Below are 18,230 nucleotides of genomic sequence, written 5' to 3' on the forward strand. Positions count from 1 at the left end.
CCTTTGACCTCATTAACAAGATTGGACACCTCCCAATTCTTGTTCTCAAACCTACTCTCATTCCTATACTTCCAGATCAGCCAAACAGTCCCAATCCAAACATAATTCGTAGAAACTATGAACAATTAATGTTTCTTATAGGAATAATAAGTACTAAAAAAATTAAAATTTAACAATTTTTTAACTGAATTTGATAAAAAAAATGATAAATTACACAAGTAAATAAAAAAAATTAAAGACCGTGCCACAATTGACTCGAACCAAAGACCTTCAGAACTTGGGCATTAACCACTTACCGACTAATTTTGATATTTGACATATTTTATAAAGGATTATTGTAATGTATGACTCGAACTTTGGAGTCATTTGTAAAAATTGACCGAATTTTAGAATATCTAAAAACATATCATGAACTTTCAAGACATTTGTAAAAATGACCTGAATTTTAATAAATATACGAAAACCGACTTAAACTTTGGAATAATTTGTAAAAATGGCCCGAACTTTGAAGTAATTTGTGAGAATAGTCTGAACTTTAAAATATACAAAAATAGTTTGAATTTTAAAATTATTTTGTAAAAATGGCCCAACTTTCATAAAAACAAAAAATGGCTTGAATTATAACAACGGAGAAGTCACGAAGTTCATATGAAAATTATGTGAAATTTTTAAGTTCACTTGGTGCATTCTCATATTGTAAACAAATTATAAGAATTCTCTTTTCATATGAACCTAACCTCGCATAAATAATTTTATCTTCTCTCGCAATAAATTTGTGTTGTCACGCTCATTATAATTCAAAAAATTCGTGATGTCAAAAATATTTTGCGAGATAAAAATTATTTGTGCGAGAGTAAGATTCGTATGAGAAGAGAATTATTATATTTTGTTAGAAAGTGTAAACTCATACCATTTTCATAACTTCGAGCTTTCAATTTTTCATAATTCGAGTCCGAAAGTGTAAACTCATACCATTTTCATAATTTTTATGAAAAATTAAGGCCATTTTTTGTATTCAATAAAATTTGTGTCATTTTTACAAATAACTCTAAAATTCATACCACTTCTACAAATGACTCTAAAGTTTATTCATGTTATTTTTACAAATAATAACTTTAAAGTTTAAGCTATTTTTCTATATATTTCAAAATTTGGACTATTTTTACAAATGACTCTAAAGTTCGAACCATAAACTACAATTATCCCTTTTATAAATTAGTGTAATATTAACACTATTTTTTAATTTGTAGCCATGAAAAAAAAACACACACACACACACATATATATAGGGGAAAGTTCAATAGCGAAGGATATATATGCAGAGAATGGAGAATTAATCTTGAGCATTGAATAAATCAAATCTAACGGTTGAATTAATTTTAGATTTTATATATTTATTTTATATGAAAAGGTTAGATTTGTAATCTTCATTTTATTAGTAACCGTAAATATATATCTATAAGATTCTCGTAATCAGCGTTTTATATGAAAAGATTTTTTCAAGCTCAATTCTTGATGTTGTGTTTTTAAGAACGTATTGAACGTTCATGTTTTTAAGAATGTATTGAACGTTTTTGAACAGCATGTTTTTGAACATACTGAACGTTTTAAACAACATGTTTTTGTTATTAGTTTTGAGCGTATTGAACGTTTTGAACAACATGTTTTTGTTCAGCGTTATATTTGTTTTGAACATGACCTTGATATCCATCGAATGATTTCTATGAACCAGCTTTCGATAAATACTGAATGAATAGAAGCGACTGATCGACGACTGCAGAAAATAATGAATCAGGGTTCGTCGACAGCGGAAGCAACACAAAGAATCAATAACTTACCGTCCTCAGTGATGGTATAAAAAATAAACACATACGTATAGTCAAATCCCATCGAAACGAACGAAGATTTGCTACAGATTTGGAAGGTGAGAAATTTTAAGGATAATTCTTACCAAATTCTGTTTATTTTATTTTTACTTAATTGACTTTACAAACGTCAGATTTATTCACTTAATATTAGAAATGATTATAATAATTAAAAGAACTTTCAATCTCATCCCTTGATTACTTTTGATCCAACGAACCAGATTATGTCTTCTTTCTCTCTATAGGGAGGTTTTCTTATAGAAGTCAACCATATGCGCTCCAATGAGACCCCCTATTTTTAGTGAGATCTTAGACACGATCTCATGCATTTATTTTATCAATTATATGGCTGATATTGTACCTAGATGGCAAATTTTGTTCTCAGGGTTCGAATCCTGGAGGGAGCGAAATATTTTAAATTTTGTTATTCATCAATATATATATTTTTTTTTTGATCAGTGAAAAAGAAACTTTATTGACAAAGAAAAGAGAGAACCCAAGGTACCAGAGGTACCAAGAGTATTACAAAAAAGCGAGTTTATGTTCACAAGAACACCAAGAGGAGAAGGGCACATTGACATCCACCAATTGGTTTATTTTGTTCCAACTCCATAATCTACCCTTCAAATCCAAAACGAGCTTCTTAGCATCCCATACCCTACCCTCAAACCTGCTCTCGTTTCTATATTTCCAAATCAGCCACACAATCCCAACCCAAAGAGCAAGAAGTAGTTTTCTCCCTTTCTTCCTTCTAGCGCCAAAGACAAAGGATTTAAAGTGTTGAGTAATACCTTTAGGCTTTGCTGTTTTAATGTCCAGCCATTGCAAAATTCCATCCCAGACCATCTCAACTTTGGGGCAATTCAAAAAGATATGTTCCGCCGTTTCTTCTTGCATCACACATGAGTTACACCATCTCTCTTCAGGACCAATTGCAACATTTCTCCTAAGCAAATTATCACATGTAGGCAATCTGTTAAGCAAGACTCTCCATGCTGTCACAGCTGCCTTATGGGGAGTCTTAGCCTTCCAAACTTGAGCTGCGTCGTTACCCGTTTCCGTCAGCTGACCGTTTTTAGAAGCCACAATGGTATCATAACCTGTCTTTGTTGAAAAAGCTGCGTCTTTGCCGGGTTTCCACTGCCAGTCGTCTTCCTTCCCTGCACAAGGAGTAATATGAGAGCAAAAAGTCCTCAGCTCCTCCCACATCCCTCTTTCCCTATCTCTCAGCTCCCTTCTCCATCCGATCTCCCAAATCCAGTTCCCGTTCTCCCAAAATCCCATCTCTCCCACACATCCTCTTTTGTTACCACATAGATTGAATAATCTAGGGAAGACGAATTTCAGAGGTTTACACCCAACCCACACCTCGTCCCAGAAGCTAATCCTCATCCCATCACCCACCCGCCGAGAAATATTACTAGAGAACCATTTCTCGTCCTTCTCCCCACTCTTCGCAATTAATCTCGCCCACCATCCCTTTCCCCCACCCCTATTCTCCAACCTGCATTCTCCCTCAATCCCCCAGCTCACCTCACCATAAATGGATTTAACCACCCTAGCCCAAAGAGCTTCATCCCCCGTCAAATATCTCCAAAGCCATTTAAAAACCATTACCTGATTAAACCATTCCAGATTCCGAAACCCCAACCCCCCCCTCTCTCTTTTTGTAGCAGAGGGCACTCCATTTGACCCAAGCAATGCCACTCGACTCTCCATTTCCCCCCCAAAGGAACTTACAGAACAGAGAATTAAGCCTACTAATCACCGTTTTTGGGATAAAGGAGAAAGAAAGTTGAAATACCGGGATGGCTTGCAACACCGATTTGATCAGAGTAATTCGCCCAGCAAGCGACAAGGTTTTTCTCTTCCATCCTCCAATTTTCTTTGCGACTTTGTCAACCAGGAAATTCCAGTCCCCAATGCAATTCCTTCGGCCACCCACCTTAATACCGAGGTACTTACAAGGGAAGGCGTCCGCCTTGCATCTAAGGATTGTTGCCCATCTGACAATTTTTTCTGCGGTCACCGACACTCCCATGATGCAACTCTTCTCAAAATTAACCGCCAACCCCGACAAGAACTGGAAGAGAAGTAACAGGTTCTTGATGGCCAACACATTCCTCTCATCTTCATCAAGAAAAAAGATAGTGTCATCTGCGTATTGCAGATGAGAGATCGGAATCTTGTCTCTCCCCATCAACACTGGAACCACGATCAGTTTTTCTGTTGCCTTTTCAATGAGTGAGTTAAGACCTTCGACGACTATTAAAAACAGAAACGGTGACATTGGGTCGCCTTGTCGAAGACCTCTCTCCATTTTAAAATCACCCGAAGACGACCCATTTACCAGTATACTTGCGGACGCTGAAGATAAGCATCCCCTGATCCAACTCCTCCACTTACCATCGAAATTCAGGAGCAACAACAGTCTATCCAAGAAGTCCCATTGAACGGAATCGTAAGCTTTGGCGAAGTCGATTTTGAAGAAAATTCGACCTTTTTTCCTTTTCTTGGCCTCTGTCACTGCTTCGTTCAAGATAACAACTCCATCAAGAATAGATCGACCTTTTACAAACGCACTCTGCTTTTCTGAAATAATCGACCCAACAACCTCCTTCAATCTCCCGGCGAGGACTTTTGCAATGATTTTATATAAACTACTAATGAGAGAAATAGGTCTGAATTCCTCCAAAGACTCGGCGCCTTCTTTTTTCGGGATGAGAACGATAAATGTTGAATTACACCCTCTAGGGATAGCCCCGTTCTGATGGAATTCCTTCATCACTTGCAATAAATCCTCTTTGACGGTATGCCATGCTGCTCTCCAAAATACAAAATTAAAACCATCTGGACCCGGACTCTTATCACCGCTGCAACTCCAAACCGCCGTCTTAATCTCGTCCAGATCAAAATCCCGAATCAACCATACTCTTTCCTCGTTCGAAAGCCTCATTTTCATAAGATCAAGAGGAAGGTTTGGTAAATGGCGCTGTCGTCGTTTGAAGAAAGATCCGAAATGATCTCTGATTCTCGCTTTGATTTCAACCGGGTTTGAAATCCACTGATTCTCAAAAACAAGACCAGAAATTTCATTTCTTTTACGTCTCCCAATTATGGCCCGATGAAAGAAGCTAGTGTTGAGATCTCCATCTTGCAACCATTTGATTTTAGCTTTCTGCTTCATCAGACTCTGTTTGTCTTTTAATTGAAGGAACAACTTCGCTTGAGCTTCGTTTCTCCTGATAATTTCTGATTCCTGCAGCCCACTGTCCTCGTCTTTTTTATCCATTTCTTGAATTTCAATCTTCAAACTTTGAATCCTGTGATCAATACTTCCAAAGGTCAATTTGTTCCATTCCTTTAACTTCACCTTAAGCATTTTTAGTTTCTCTTTGACAACGAAACTTTTCCAGCCCACAACATCTGCCTTTGACCACACATCATCAACAACATCATGGAAGTCCGGGTGTGATACCCAAACGTTAAGAAACCGGAACGGTGTAGGGCCCCAATCTTCGCATTTGGTCCTGAGTTGGATAGGCAGGTGATCTGAAATGGTTCTTTGAAGACCACATGCAACTGATCCTTCCCACACTCGCAACCATTCCTCATTAACCAGGAACCGGTCCAACTTGCTCTTACATCTACCATTCGGCTTAAACCAGGTGTATTTCCGACCTTGAATTCTGATTTCCTCTAACTCATTACTACAAATGAAATCATCAAACCCTCTTGCCTCTGCCTCATTAAAAGTCTCCCCATTGCCTGCTCTTTCCTCCCTTCTTCTCACCACATTGAAGTCTCCCATAACGCAAACACACATATCTGCATTTTGAACAACAATAGTTCCGATAGCATCCCACAATCTATGTTTCTCCCCTGCTCGAGCCGGTGCATAGACGTTAATGATACAACACCCAATATTCCCTTTTTTAACAATACCATTAACAACCACTGCCCCAGGAAGATCCCATTTACTGGAAGCCTCAAAAACATCTCTATTCCACACACAAGCAATCCCTCCGGCCCTCCCTTCAGAGTTCCTCACCGCCACTTCGAAGTTATTTACCCCCCACCAAGATTGACAAAAGAAATCAAGAAAATTCTCCATCTTTGTTTCCTGGAGGCAACAAAAATCCAGTTCTGGTTTCTAACCAAAACACTCACATCCCTTTGTTTCGCAATACTCCCCAAGCCCCTCACATTGTAAGACAAAAAATTCATGGGAAACTAACTGGTAAACTCCTATCTTTCTCTGTGTCTTGGTACTTACCTTGATGCGCAATCTGGCGTTCAACTTCACTATCTTCAAGATGACTTGTAATCCCCAGCTGTTTACCCAGCGACCAAATTTCTTGACTCGCCGATATTTCTTTATCCATGACTTCGGGCACTTCATTGTTCCTCTGTACTGTCTTCAAGCTTTCCTCTTGTCTGTCCGAGTTTCCTTCATTTTCCAGATTTGAGATGAAAATCCCCCATTTATTTTTCGCCTCTTCTCTACTTTGCTTTCTGTTTTTCTTTCTATTACCTTTTGGTTTTGGAGAAATTTGAAGTTTGCTTTGGACGTCTGATCTTCTCGACTCCTTCTTTTCCTTTCCTTTCCTCCTACCCCCGGTTTGAATCACGGGAAATAGGGGTGTGCATCGGTTCAAAACCGAACCGACCGACACCAAATTAAGAAAACCGAAACCGAACCGATAAGCTAGAAACAAGAACCGAACCAACCGAGTCAAACTGAAAAACCGACCTAAACCGAACCGGCAAAAACCAATCGGTTTCGGTCGGTTTACCGAACCAACCGATCTTTAGTCACATAAAAAAAATCAATCAGTGAAGGAGCAAATTCTTCTGTCACATATCAAAAATTCAAAAGCTTCGATAGACAATTGAGAGTTGCAAACATATGCCCTATTGTATACCATAGATTCATAGGCAAAATTAATAAATTAAAGTTATACACTAATAGATTCATAAGCATATTAGTCGTATATCCAAAAATTAGAAAATGCTTGATGAGTAAGCAAACTACTCAGCTGTCCGTAATAAGGGTGTCGTCGCGGCGAGGAGGGGAGGGGAGGCCGGCCGAGGCGCAGTACAGGCGGCGGGCTATGCCGCTGGCGGCGAAGAGGGAGAATAAGAGGCGAAGGCAGTGCTCTGTGGGCTTGTGGCTGTGAAGCACGAGTAGCCGAGGACAGAGAGGGAGCGGCCGCACCGGTGGACGGAGAGGGAGCGGCCTGGTGTCGCCGATCTGCTAAGGTTGCAGCGGCCGACAGGTGGGGTGAGTGATTGAAGAGTGAAGAAGAGTGATGAGGCGCAGCGGCGGGGATTCAGATCTGAATTCTTATGTTATGGTTTTGAATCACTTAACTACATTATTATATATATATATATATATATATTAAATAATTTATTTAATAAAATATATATATATCGGTTCGGTTCGGTTTCCGACCGAACCATGGCCGGGAAACCGAAACCGAACCGATAACTGATCGGTTTTTAATTTTGCAAACCGAACCGAAAACCGATCCAAAAATTTAAAAACCGAACCGAACCAAAATTGATCGGTTCGGTCGGTTTTTTCGGTCCGGTTCGGTTTATGCTCAGCCCTAACGGGAAACTCACTTCCAGGAGAATCAATTGCCTCCAGATCTGTTTCAACCTCCTTCGATGTACTCTTCTGAAATTCTTCCCCTTTACTACTCGGGGCGCTCTCACCAAACTGTATCTCCTGGTCTGGTGTTACAATTCGATCAGGCAAAGAGTTTTGTGTTGAATGAGAGGATTCGGCTTCTCTATTCCTTTCTGAATCCAGGTGAGTTCCGTCATTTAAATCGGGGGCGTGCGCACTTCGAGGGAGATCAGATTGAGTTGCAATTGGAGAAGGACCCTGATTAAAACCAAGATCGTTTGGGCTTAAAACATCTGTATCCACATAAACTTCGCTTGTTGGGCCTTTGTTTTCGGCCCACTCCAGTGTCTCAGCATTTGTTGGGCTTATCGCAAGAAGATCCTCCCGCAAACTCCCCCCTTTATCCGTAAGCCAGTTTCATTCATCAATATATATTGCCTTGTTCATAAGTATATATGTCTTATTCATTGTACTCGGTATCTCACGAAAAATAAAGGTCTTATATATATATATATATATATATATATATATATATATATATAGGGTGTGGTTCTAGAGAGACCTACATTATTTGTGAGAACGTGTGAACCATCAAATCTAATGAATCCACTGTAAAAATTAATGCATTTGCAGTAAAAATTAATGCACTAAAAAAAACAAAAAAAAAATTGCTCCCTTCAGGATTCGAACCCAAGATCTGCATTCATCCAACAAGATGATGAATCCACCATAGATCTTAATGATCGAATGGCTGAAAATAGTTCTCCGTTCTTTTTTTATTTAGTGGTTCTTTCTTGAACCTCTCCTTATATATATATATATATATAAAAGAGTGGTGCTATTTGACTACGCATATAAACAAGAGTAGAAAATGTGAAAAGAAGAAAGCTAGAGACTTGTGGTAATTAATTTTATCAAACAAACAATAAATTAAAGTTAAAATATCATAATGATAAAAATTGGAAAGAAAAAAAAACTCGGAAGTATACCTTTTTTTTTGGGGGGGGGGGTCAAATTATGTAAATGTATTTATATCTTGAGATGAAGTGTGATGGGTGTTTCATTTTGTGTGATTTTCAAAAAAATTTCTTTTTTTTTTTCAATTTCAATCACGCTTGCTTTAATTTAATTTTGTATTAATTAAAATTTATTTCATACAATTAAGGCATATAATAATATTTGGTTTCACTTCTATAATGTAATAATTTATTATTATGATTGTTAAATTCAAAGTTAGGGTATATAATTTTAATTTTTTTAAATGAAAATTAAATTTAATTTATAGTAATAAATTTTATTTTTATTAAAAATGTTATTAAAATAATAAATATAAACAAAATTGTGGAAAACTTGATTCAATTCGAACAAAAAGGGAGCACGAAAACGACAGTGTCTAACAACATGCAGTCACTTTAGGTGGTCAAATTTAGCCACTATGTAATGAGTAGAAATTCATGATTTTCCACTTATCCATTAATATTGTCTCCCAACTTCTAATTACCCATTAATGCCTATAATTACTGGACCTTATGCTCCCTAATTGCGGCTATTCCATTATCTTTACTTTCTTCTTTGTGCCCACAACTAATTAAAACCCGATTGTTTATGAATATCTTTACAATGAAAAATCTTATGCTAGGTGAGGGTATTTGACTGAGTTTATAATCTCTTCAAAATAATTTGTAAATTATTTAAAATTTATAAATTTTTAAAAAGTGTTTGACAAATTAAGTTTTTAAACAACTTATAAGTTCTAAAACTAAACTTAAAGTTTATAAGCTTCCTAAAAAATAAGTTCCTCTACTTCAATTTATTTTATTTTTTTATAATTTTATACGTAACAATTATTTTAGAAAGATTATTTAACTATAATGTGTTATTTTTATATACTCTCTCAACCTCATCTTTCTTCCATTTTCTCCATCTAACAAAGATTTTATTCTCTAACTAAAAGTTATCTCTCTAGCTTATAAGCTCAATTAATTCAAATATTTTAACAACTTATAAATTCTTAAGAAACTACATATTACAAACTCTCGAAACATCTTATAATTTTTTAAAAATAAGCTTACTTGTTTCATTTAGTATTTTGGAAGATTTAATTTGTAGTGATAGTATACTTTTGAAATATCTTTTCTTATTGTGCTAAGTGCTAACCGCGCTAAGATATTGTGGCTAAATGATTTAATCGCATTGAGTTCACAGAAATACTTGAATTTTGGAATTTTCGCAAATCTTATTTAATAATGATATCTTGTTCACTAGGAAATGAACCAAGACACGATACCGTATCCTGAGCTCTATAGTTGTCTTCGCATTATTTAATTTCTTTTTTATTAAAGAAATATAAATATTTAAAATTTTATGCCATGGTGGAGTTGAATATGAGACTTTTTTTGGCCTCACACATTAATCACGATGCATTATTTAATTTCGCCACAATCTTATGTCATGTATCAAACTATAAATATGAGAATTTTAGGAAAAGATCATGTATGCTATTATAATAGGGTTAATGTGCAGATAGGCCCCCGTAGTGTAGGTCCCTATAGCGTATTGCTCCTCCCATATTCACTGTGTGTGCAAATTAGCCCCTAAAATTTAAAAAATCGTACACTTAAACCCCTCTAACCAAAAGCCGTCAGTCAACGTCAGTGATTTTTATTTTTTATTATTTTTAATTCGAATTGTGGGGCCCGCCTTCCTTTCTTCTTCTTCTCTAAACTTCACTCTCTCTTTCTCAAAAACTCTCGCCAGAAACTCTCGCCAGAAATCTAATCTCCTCTCTGCCGCCGCGGCGCAGCCGTTTACGGTGGCATGTTCAGCAGGAGGCCGTCGGCGGGATACGAGTCGGAACAGCAGCTACGGCTGCTCTCGCAGTCACTAGGGCGCCATGGCGCCTCTGGCGCCCCCTTCAGCCTCCACGCGGAGCTGCAGAAGCTCTCCACCTAAGAAATCATGGACGCCAAGGCGCTGGCCGCGTCCAAGAGCCAAAACGACGCGGAGAGGCGGCGAAGAGAGAGAATCAACAATCATCTTGCTAAGTTGAGAAGCTTGCTCCCCAACACAACCAAAGTAAGCACACTATTCTTGTTGCAGACACTATCACCCCCACGCCTACCCAAAATTTTGATCCAGGTCCCAAGAATCAAAACCTAAAAAATATATATGGTGATTAATGTTGCAGATGGAGAGTGACGAATGTGCTCTTCATCAGCAGCGGAGATGGAGGCGAGGGTGTCGGCAGGGTGGGTCTTGTAGGTGACGGCGGCGGACTTGCTGATGCCGTCGTCGTCGGTGAGTGGAGCTTTAGCATCAAAAATTTGGTTGAAATCTGCTGAGAAAGATGACTGCTAAGCAAGAAGAAGAAAAAAAGGAATATGCAGAAAAAATTGCAGGTGGGCCCCACAATTCGAATTAAAAAAAAAATCATTAACGTTGACTGACGGCGTTTGGTCAGAGGGGTTTAAGTGTACGATTTTTTGAACTTTAGGGGCTAATTTGCACACACAGTGAGTATGAGGAGCAATACGCTATAAGGGCCTACACTACAGGGGTCTATATGCACCTTCACCTTTTATAATATTGCATGTAAGCTGAAAAAATCCGCTACAAGTCATGCAATATTCTTTTTGTAATTAATTATTTTGTATGTGTAGTAGATTCGAATTTTGCCAATATTTTTTTAAATTTTGGTTTACATATACACCACTACCAAACGTCTATGGATAACTAGTGAAATAATTTGTAGTTACAAATACAAAAATGTGTTTCTCTTAGAGATGATTAATTCGCACGTCTAATTAATTAATTAGGATTTAACTCATGAACTAATTAAATGTTGCTTTACTCTTAACCAACTAACCAAGCATGGAAATGCAATTGGTTTTTGTCTTCCAATGCTTTCCTTTTATGTACTTTCATGGGGAAACAACATCATGTTAATAAATTAGTTAAATATACAAAATAAATTATCATGCATGTAACTTTCTATGCGTACGTTCGCAATCTAGTGATGACCTCCTGACACAATTTCTCTCCCACACATTAATTCCAAACATACCTTAATTTTAATTTCTTTTAATTAATTTGAAGTGAAAATAGTATGATAATTATTAAAATTTAATCGGCAACTCTCAATTAGAATCAATTAATAACAAATTATGGTTTATATATTCTTGAGTTTTTAATTAAGTTACTATCTGATGAGCTCTGTTCTAAAAGCGTATAAAAATCGCAATCGCAAGTTTCTAAACAATAATATTAATTATTGTCGCATATGTCATTTCTTATATATTTTTTCAAATAATATTATATGATATTAAATCACAATTAACTCATTTTCTTTTTTTATTGAGAAAGTCGGCACAAGGGAAGAAAGCGTGGCCAAGCCGCAGTTTTCTTTGAATGAAAGAGTGTGACAACTTTTTCTATTATTGAGATGAATTTTTTGCATTTAATTATTATAATTATAGTAATAATACAGAACTAAATTGTAATTCCTATAATCTTCTCCAACCAAAAAACAAATTCTCACACAATCATCATACTGATGGAAGAGGTCAACGTGACAAAGTGAATGATAATTAAAAAAAAAGTTCCTTCAAATTACAAGAATTAGGCATAAAAACACTAAAAATTAAGAAACACAATTTGTGAAGAATTGGAGATTAAATTTCACTGAATATGAGGGCCGGGAGACAAAAATAATAACATAAAATAAATAAATACAATCCAAATAAAAGGAACAAACAAAAGATCTATTGGTCGGAAAGTTTGAAGTTTAGAGTTAAAATAACTTTTTAGAGAGAGAGAAGCGTGTACTTAACAACTCTATTAGTAGGTGTGTGTGAAAAGTTTTTGCATAATCACTGCAGATTATATCTTATGAATTATGATTAATCAAGTTTTTGGAGAGAGAGAGAAACGGTTCACACTTCAGACCAACGGTTATATATATAAAAAATTATCTAATACTCCCTCCGTCCCATGAAGCAAGACCAAATTCTTTTCGTCATGTGAATTAAGAAATTGGTATTTTGTGTGTTAAGTGTGATAGGTGAAAAAGTGAAAATGTGAATAAAGAGTAAATTTTTTGCTATTTTTAGAAGCTGGTCTTGCTTCGCGGAACAGACCAAAAAGGAAACTTGATCTTGCTTCATGGGACGGAGGGAGTAGACGGAGGGAGTACTAGAATTAATACATATAAAAGTTTTTTTAATTATTTATTTTTTAGAAGTAGTCGTTGTATTTTTGGGTGACAAATACCAAAATAAAAGCAGAATTTAAGGGATTTGTAGGACGGCTGCATGCTGTTAAACACACTGGTGGGGATAATGATGTTGAATCTTTCAGAAGCATTTTTCTATTTATCTGACAATTTATCCATAACTTCGGCAGTTTATGTTTTCGTATTCGTAGAAGGAATAAAGTGAAATTAACATAAAATTTGAAAAATTGGAACGTCGAATGATTTTAGTTTGACTATAAGAAGTACGTTTTGTCGTATTAACTTTGAGAATCGCAATGACATTCTCAAGCATATATTTAGGTATGTACGGACAATATAAATCAAGGTTATTTTTTTGACTTGCAAAGAGGGAAGTTAGTAAACTAAAGGCAATTTTGATTTGAAAAGCTAAAACAATAATAAAAATTAAAAGAATCGTAAAGCCTAAAATGACTTATAAATTAATTAGTAGAAGGGAGTAAACATTATTGTTTCCATATATAAACTAGATTAACTTAATTTTCTTTAAATTTTTAATGACATCGCATCGCAAAGATCTTGTCTATCATGCACACGGTGTTAGAAAATTATATTGACACCGCACTACTACTTTATTACATGAACTAGTACACTCATCCGTGCAATATGGTGAACATCGAAACTAAATGCAATATTTAAATAAATAAATATAAATATTAAATAAATTCAAAATATATATAAATGTAAAATATATTTTTAAAATAAAATAATTTACATCAATTGCTCAATAAAATTTTGAATTTTGAAACATGAAATTTCAACTTTGTATAAAGTGTAATACTCCCTCCGTCCCACTCTAATAGACTCTTTTTTTTAGACGCCCCACTAAAAGAGGCTCGTTTTTTATTTTGAGTAAAAAAATGTACTTAATTGATGTGGACAATTTCCTCATAAAATTTTTTATTAATTTTCGTGCCCAAAAGAAATGAGACTATTAGAGTAAGACGAAATGAGTAATAATTATAGTTATGAAATCATTTTAAATTATTTGATAATGAAAATTAGCATTACATATTATTATTATTATAGAGTATTATGTGTCATAATAAATAAATATATATATATTTTTTTTAATAAACCTTAATTTAATAATAATAATAAATAAATATTTTTATACACAAACATAAATAAAAACTTGTAAAATTTTAATGAAGAGAGAGAACATAAAAGATTTTAAATTTTAAATTTTTCATAACTTATTCATTTTATATTCATTTTTGATGATTTTTTTTATCATATTAAAGATCTTCTCACTAATTTAAATTTAGGATGTATATTAATTTTTTTTATGAATCAAATTTGACGATGTTTAGAAAATAATTAAAATTAAAAAAAAAATTGATAGGAGAAAGAGAAAAAAAAAATTGATGAGAAGAGAAAGAGAAAAAATAAAGGAAAAAAACTCTCTTTTTGAATAATTTATCGTATATGATTTTTTTTCGTATCTTTTCAGTTAATTTGAATGACACCATCGAGAAAATGTCACTGTATAACTATAAAAAGTTACTCCTTCCTAAGTAAACAAAAAATCACATTGGGGTGTTATAGGAAATCGTTAATTAAATGGGTTTTAAAAGAAGAATAGAAAACATTAACTATGATATTAGCTGCATTGATTATAAAATTAATGATGGTGGTATCATTAGGGTTAAGCAAGAGAGCATCGTAGTACATTGGAAAATAATTTCATAATGTATTTACACTACTCTTAATTAGGATAGTATATATGGAATCTGCCATATATATGAAGCCAAAAATGCCATGCATGCAATGTGAGATTCACAAGTTTCAAGACTGCACGAGCTTGTGTCAGTTTGGACCAATCTTGTGTTTTTATTCTTCCCACTTTGACTCCTTTTCTTATCATACTCTCCTCTTAATTTCTTTATTTTCTTATTTTACATTCTGTGACAAAAGCTCTTTGCATTGGCAAGAGTCGCAAGACTAAGAGCATCTCCAATGCATTGTGTTTTAGAGGGGGTTTTAGATGGTGGTCCTCACTTAAGATACACCCATCTCCAATGTATTGGGTCTTAAAGTGAGTCTTAAATTTTCATTTCCACAAAATTCATATTTTTACACTTTAATCATATTTCTACACTTCTATTTTAGAATTAAATATTTTATTAAAATTAAAAATTCAATATTATATCAGTTAAAATAAAATATAAGATTTTAAAATTAAAAATATTGCAATAATTAAAAATTAAGTGAAAATGAAAAAAAAATAAAAAATTACTAGGATTTAAAAAAAAAAGAACAAATATTTAAATAAAAATTAAAATCAAAATTAAAATTAGAAAAAAAAAAAATTTAAACCCTACCCACCCCACCCCACCGCTTTTTTCTTCCTTCTTCCCCACCCAGCCGCTTTTTTTCTTATTTCTCCCCCATCCTCTGCAACTTGCTTCTCTATTTCTCCCCCATCTAATTTCTTGCTCATAGTCACAGCCTTCGTCCTCTTCACAATATTTTTCTTTTTTTTTAATCGCGCGTGGAACGCACGATTACCCCAATCTCCCCCCAAGCACCGGTGCTAAGCTTCGCCCCGGCTTCGACCCAGCCGAGGTCTCCAACGCGGCAGCCCCTCCAGCGACCCGGATTGACGCGGGTTTTAAGACCCGCGTTGGAGATGCTCTAATAAATTTGGGTCGGGCTTTAGAAACCGTCGCATCTTAAATTAAGTTACTATTAATATCCTTTTTTGAGAGGAAGTATGCTACTAGTTTATGTATCGAGTTTTCATCTTTTATGTGACTAGCTATTTGTTTTTTGAGGTTTCTTCACTTTTAATTTTGATTTTTGTTATCTAATACTCCCTTGTTATATTCTATCTTCGTCCCACTTATCTTGACATATTTGTTATGGGCACAAAAATTAAAAATAAAGTGTTAAGAGTATAAACTGAGGAGACTACTTATTTAACACCACAAAAAAATGGGTATTCGCCGTCGGTAATCGGCTTACCGACGGTATTACCGGCGGCAAGATGCCGTCGGTAAAAACGCAGTCAGTAAGCCGATTACCGGCAACGGTAGGACGCCGCCGGCAATTAAAGGCGGCACCGTCGCCGCCAATTGTCGCCGTTGAATGGCGGAGGGATGCTGGAAAATTACCGACGGCAGACATCGCCGGCAATTAGCGGCGGCGACACCGTCGTTGATAAAGATCATCGGACAGTGGTGGCTCACTCGTCGGACCGGTGGACGATTACCGGCGTTACGTCGCCGCTAAATGTGCCGGCCGGCGGTGGCGTAATCGCCGGATCGGTGACTTGGTATTTTCGGCGGCATTTCACCGCCGCTAATTAGCGACGGCGCCGGTAATATTTTTAATTTTAATTTATTTATTTTCTATCCACAATTTATTTCGTATTTATACAGTATTAGATAAGTTAGACGAACTTCCCAGTCGGTCACCCATCTTACTTGTGCTCTGAGTCAAGCGCGCTTAAACTTGAAGTTCTTTTCGAGTGGTCACCAGTACAGAACACTCGTATTATTGATATATGTATTACCTATTAATTCATTTAAAAGCTATATACAAATATCATATATTCATTACTTTAGAATATGTCGAGATGAAATATATCTAAGAGATGTTGTTAATTACGGATCGGTCTCGTTTCCGTCCTTATTTTATGTCGGAAAAATATTTATTTATTTATTAATTAATTAGTTTTTTTTAATCAATCTAGTTTATACACTATTTTTTTTTCCCTTTTTTGAGAAGCAGCCGACCAGTTAGAGCATGTTTGAAACCAGAAACTTGCTTTTCGAGAAGATCCTTCGGCATCTTAAAATAGAACAGATCCCCGTCCTTCGTGGGACGCAAAGCATGATATTTGTGTGCAGCAACATCAGGTCTCCTTGGCGCACGATTTACCGCCATATCGGCATAAGTTCTTCTCTCCTCAACACCAGTATCCATAGGTGTGTTTAAACCAGTCGGGAGGGCATTGGTGTTGTTGTCATGCAAAGTGACGGCAAGCCCTTCCTCCGAACCCTTCGAAGCTGCTTGGTGCGAAGCCTCTCCAGTCGCCAAAACATGTTGCGAAGAGTGTTTCGAAAAATTGTTGGAGATAACCGGTAGGTTAAGGCTATCCTTACTCATAGTGATCAACGGCAGCCACCAGAAATCAGATCCGGCGACAAAACGCACGACATCGCATAAGGGTTTTTCATGCTAGGGTTTTCCCCTTTCCATTAATCTATACTATATTAAAAAGGGAGTTTTCAATTTGCTAGTTTATACACTATAAGTACTTTAATTTGGTAATTGTAATGTATTTTGAGTTTATTTGTTTACGTCCTTATTTTTATGTCGAAAAAATATTTATTTATTAATTTTTAACTAATGCTTTTTTATCAATCTAGTATATATAAGTATTTGAATTTGGTAATTGAAATGTATTTTGAATTCATTTGCATACGCTAAATGCAATGTTGTTTCAAAACATGAAATAAATAGTTCAATAAAATATAGATGTAAAAACAAAATGTCAAATGTAATGTTGTTCCAAAACATGTAATAAATAGTTCAACAAAATTTAAATATATATAAGTCAAGACGATGGACCGGGATGAGAGACCTAATCATCATCATCATCATCATGAGTAGGGGATGGAGGTTGCTGACCCATCTGCCTCATATACTGCTCCATCATAGTCATTCGCTCCAAGAACTCTCGACGTTCTGCAGCCCTATCATCCTCAGCCTTCTGCAGGCGCTCATCCAGCGTGGAGATCCGTGTCTCATAAACCTGCTGAGACATCTGAGAAATGCTAGTACTGCTAGTAGATCCCCTACTAACTTGGCTCCGACCGGCACTTCCAGTGCCGTAGAGCCGTGACCTGTTGGGTTGTACGACCTCCTGAAAGACCTCATCGAGCCGGTCCTCTCGTCATGTCTCAACGGTGATTCGATGAATCTCCGCCTAATTCATACATAACAAAATAATTGTTAGAAAATAAATACATTTCACTATGTATTAATTACTAATATTTGATTAAACTTAAACACTTACATCAAGTCTTGCATCTTTCTCTGACGCATAACTTCCATCTGAGCGCATGTGGAGACGGAGGAAGGTGTTGTAGTTGTGTGCATTTTGGGGGAGATCAGTCTCCAAGCTCTGTTCATGCATGTATATAAGATAAATAAATTATATTATTTGCGATATATATTATATATTAATTATGAACTTATTTGATAATTACTAACCAGATGCTGCTGCAGGATACGAGTGGACTGAGACCCCCCCCACGTGCCTGCTGATTCCTGTATCGATTCCATCGGGCTCAGACATTCGGTTTGCACATGCCCGCGCAGATAAGGCCTGAACATCGCCCCACTGCCAGTGTCCCTGGAGTCCCGTCCAAAAATCGGGAGTCATCCAGACGGGTTTAGGCATCTCCCGCCCTTTAGCCGTATACTCCCTGAGCTGTTTCTTGTAGTC

At 35.9% G+C, this 18,230-nt stretch overlaps 1 protein-coding gene and 1 long non-coding RNA gene across 2 annotated transcripts; one reads left to right on the forward strand and one right to left on the reverse strand.

Annotated features, from left to right (window-relative positions):
* Positions 1-2,387: 2,387 nt before the first annotated feature.
* LOC131006152 (uncharacterized) lies at positions 2,388-3,479 on the reverse strand. Its single transcript, XM_057933327.1, has one exon. It carries the CDS (start codon positions 3,477-3,479, stop codon positions 2,388-2,390), a length of 1,092 nt encoding a protein of 363 aa, XP_057789310.1.
* A 6,786-nt stretch (positions 3,480-10,265) lies between these two features.
* LOC131019845 (uncharacterized) lies at positions 10,266-11,207 on the forward strand. The gene is made up of 2 exons (XR_009100489.1): positions 10,266-10,578; positions 10,691-11,207. It is a non-coding gene; the product is annotated as an uncharacterized LOC131019845 (long non-coding RNA).
* Positions 11,208-18,230: the final 7,023 nt, after the last annotated feature.

The sequence above is a fragment of the Salvia miltiorrhiza genome, chromosome 1, assembly GCF_028751815.1.
Source record: "Salvia miltiorrhiza cultivar Shanhuang (shh) chromosome 1, IMPLAD_Smil_shh, whole genome shotgun sequence".
In the NCBI taxonomy this organism is placed as follows: domain Eukaryota; kingdom Viridiplantae; phylum Streptophyta; class Magnoliopsida; order Lamiales; family Lamiaceae; genus Salvia; species Salvia miltiorrhiza.

Bases quoted from the DNA above. Each gene is read 5' to 3' on its own strand.
- LOC131006152 (XM_057933327.1), bottom strand. From the start codon at position 3,479: ATGGTTTTTAAATGGCTTTGGAGATATTTGACGGGGGATGAAGCTCTT.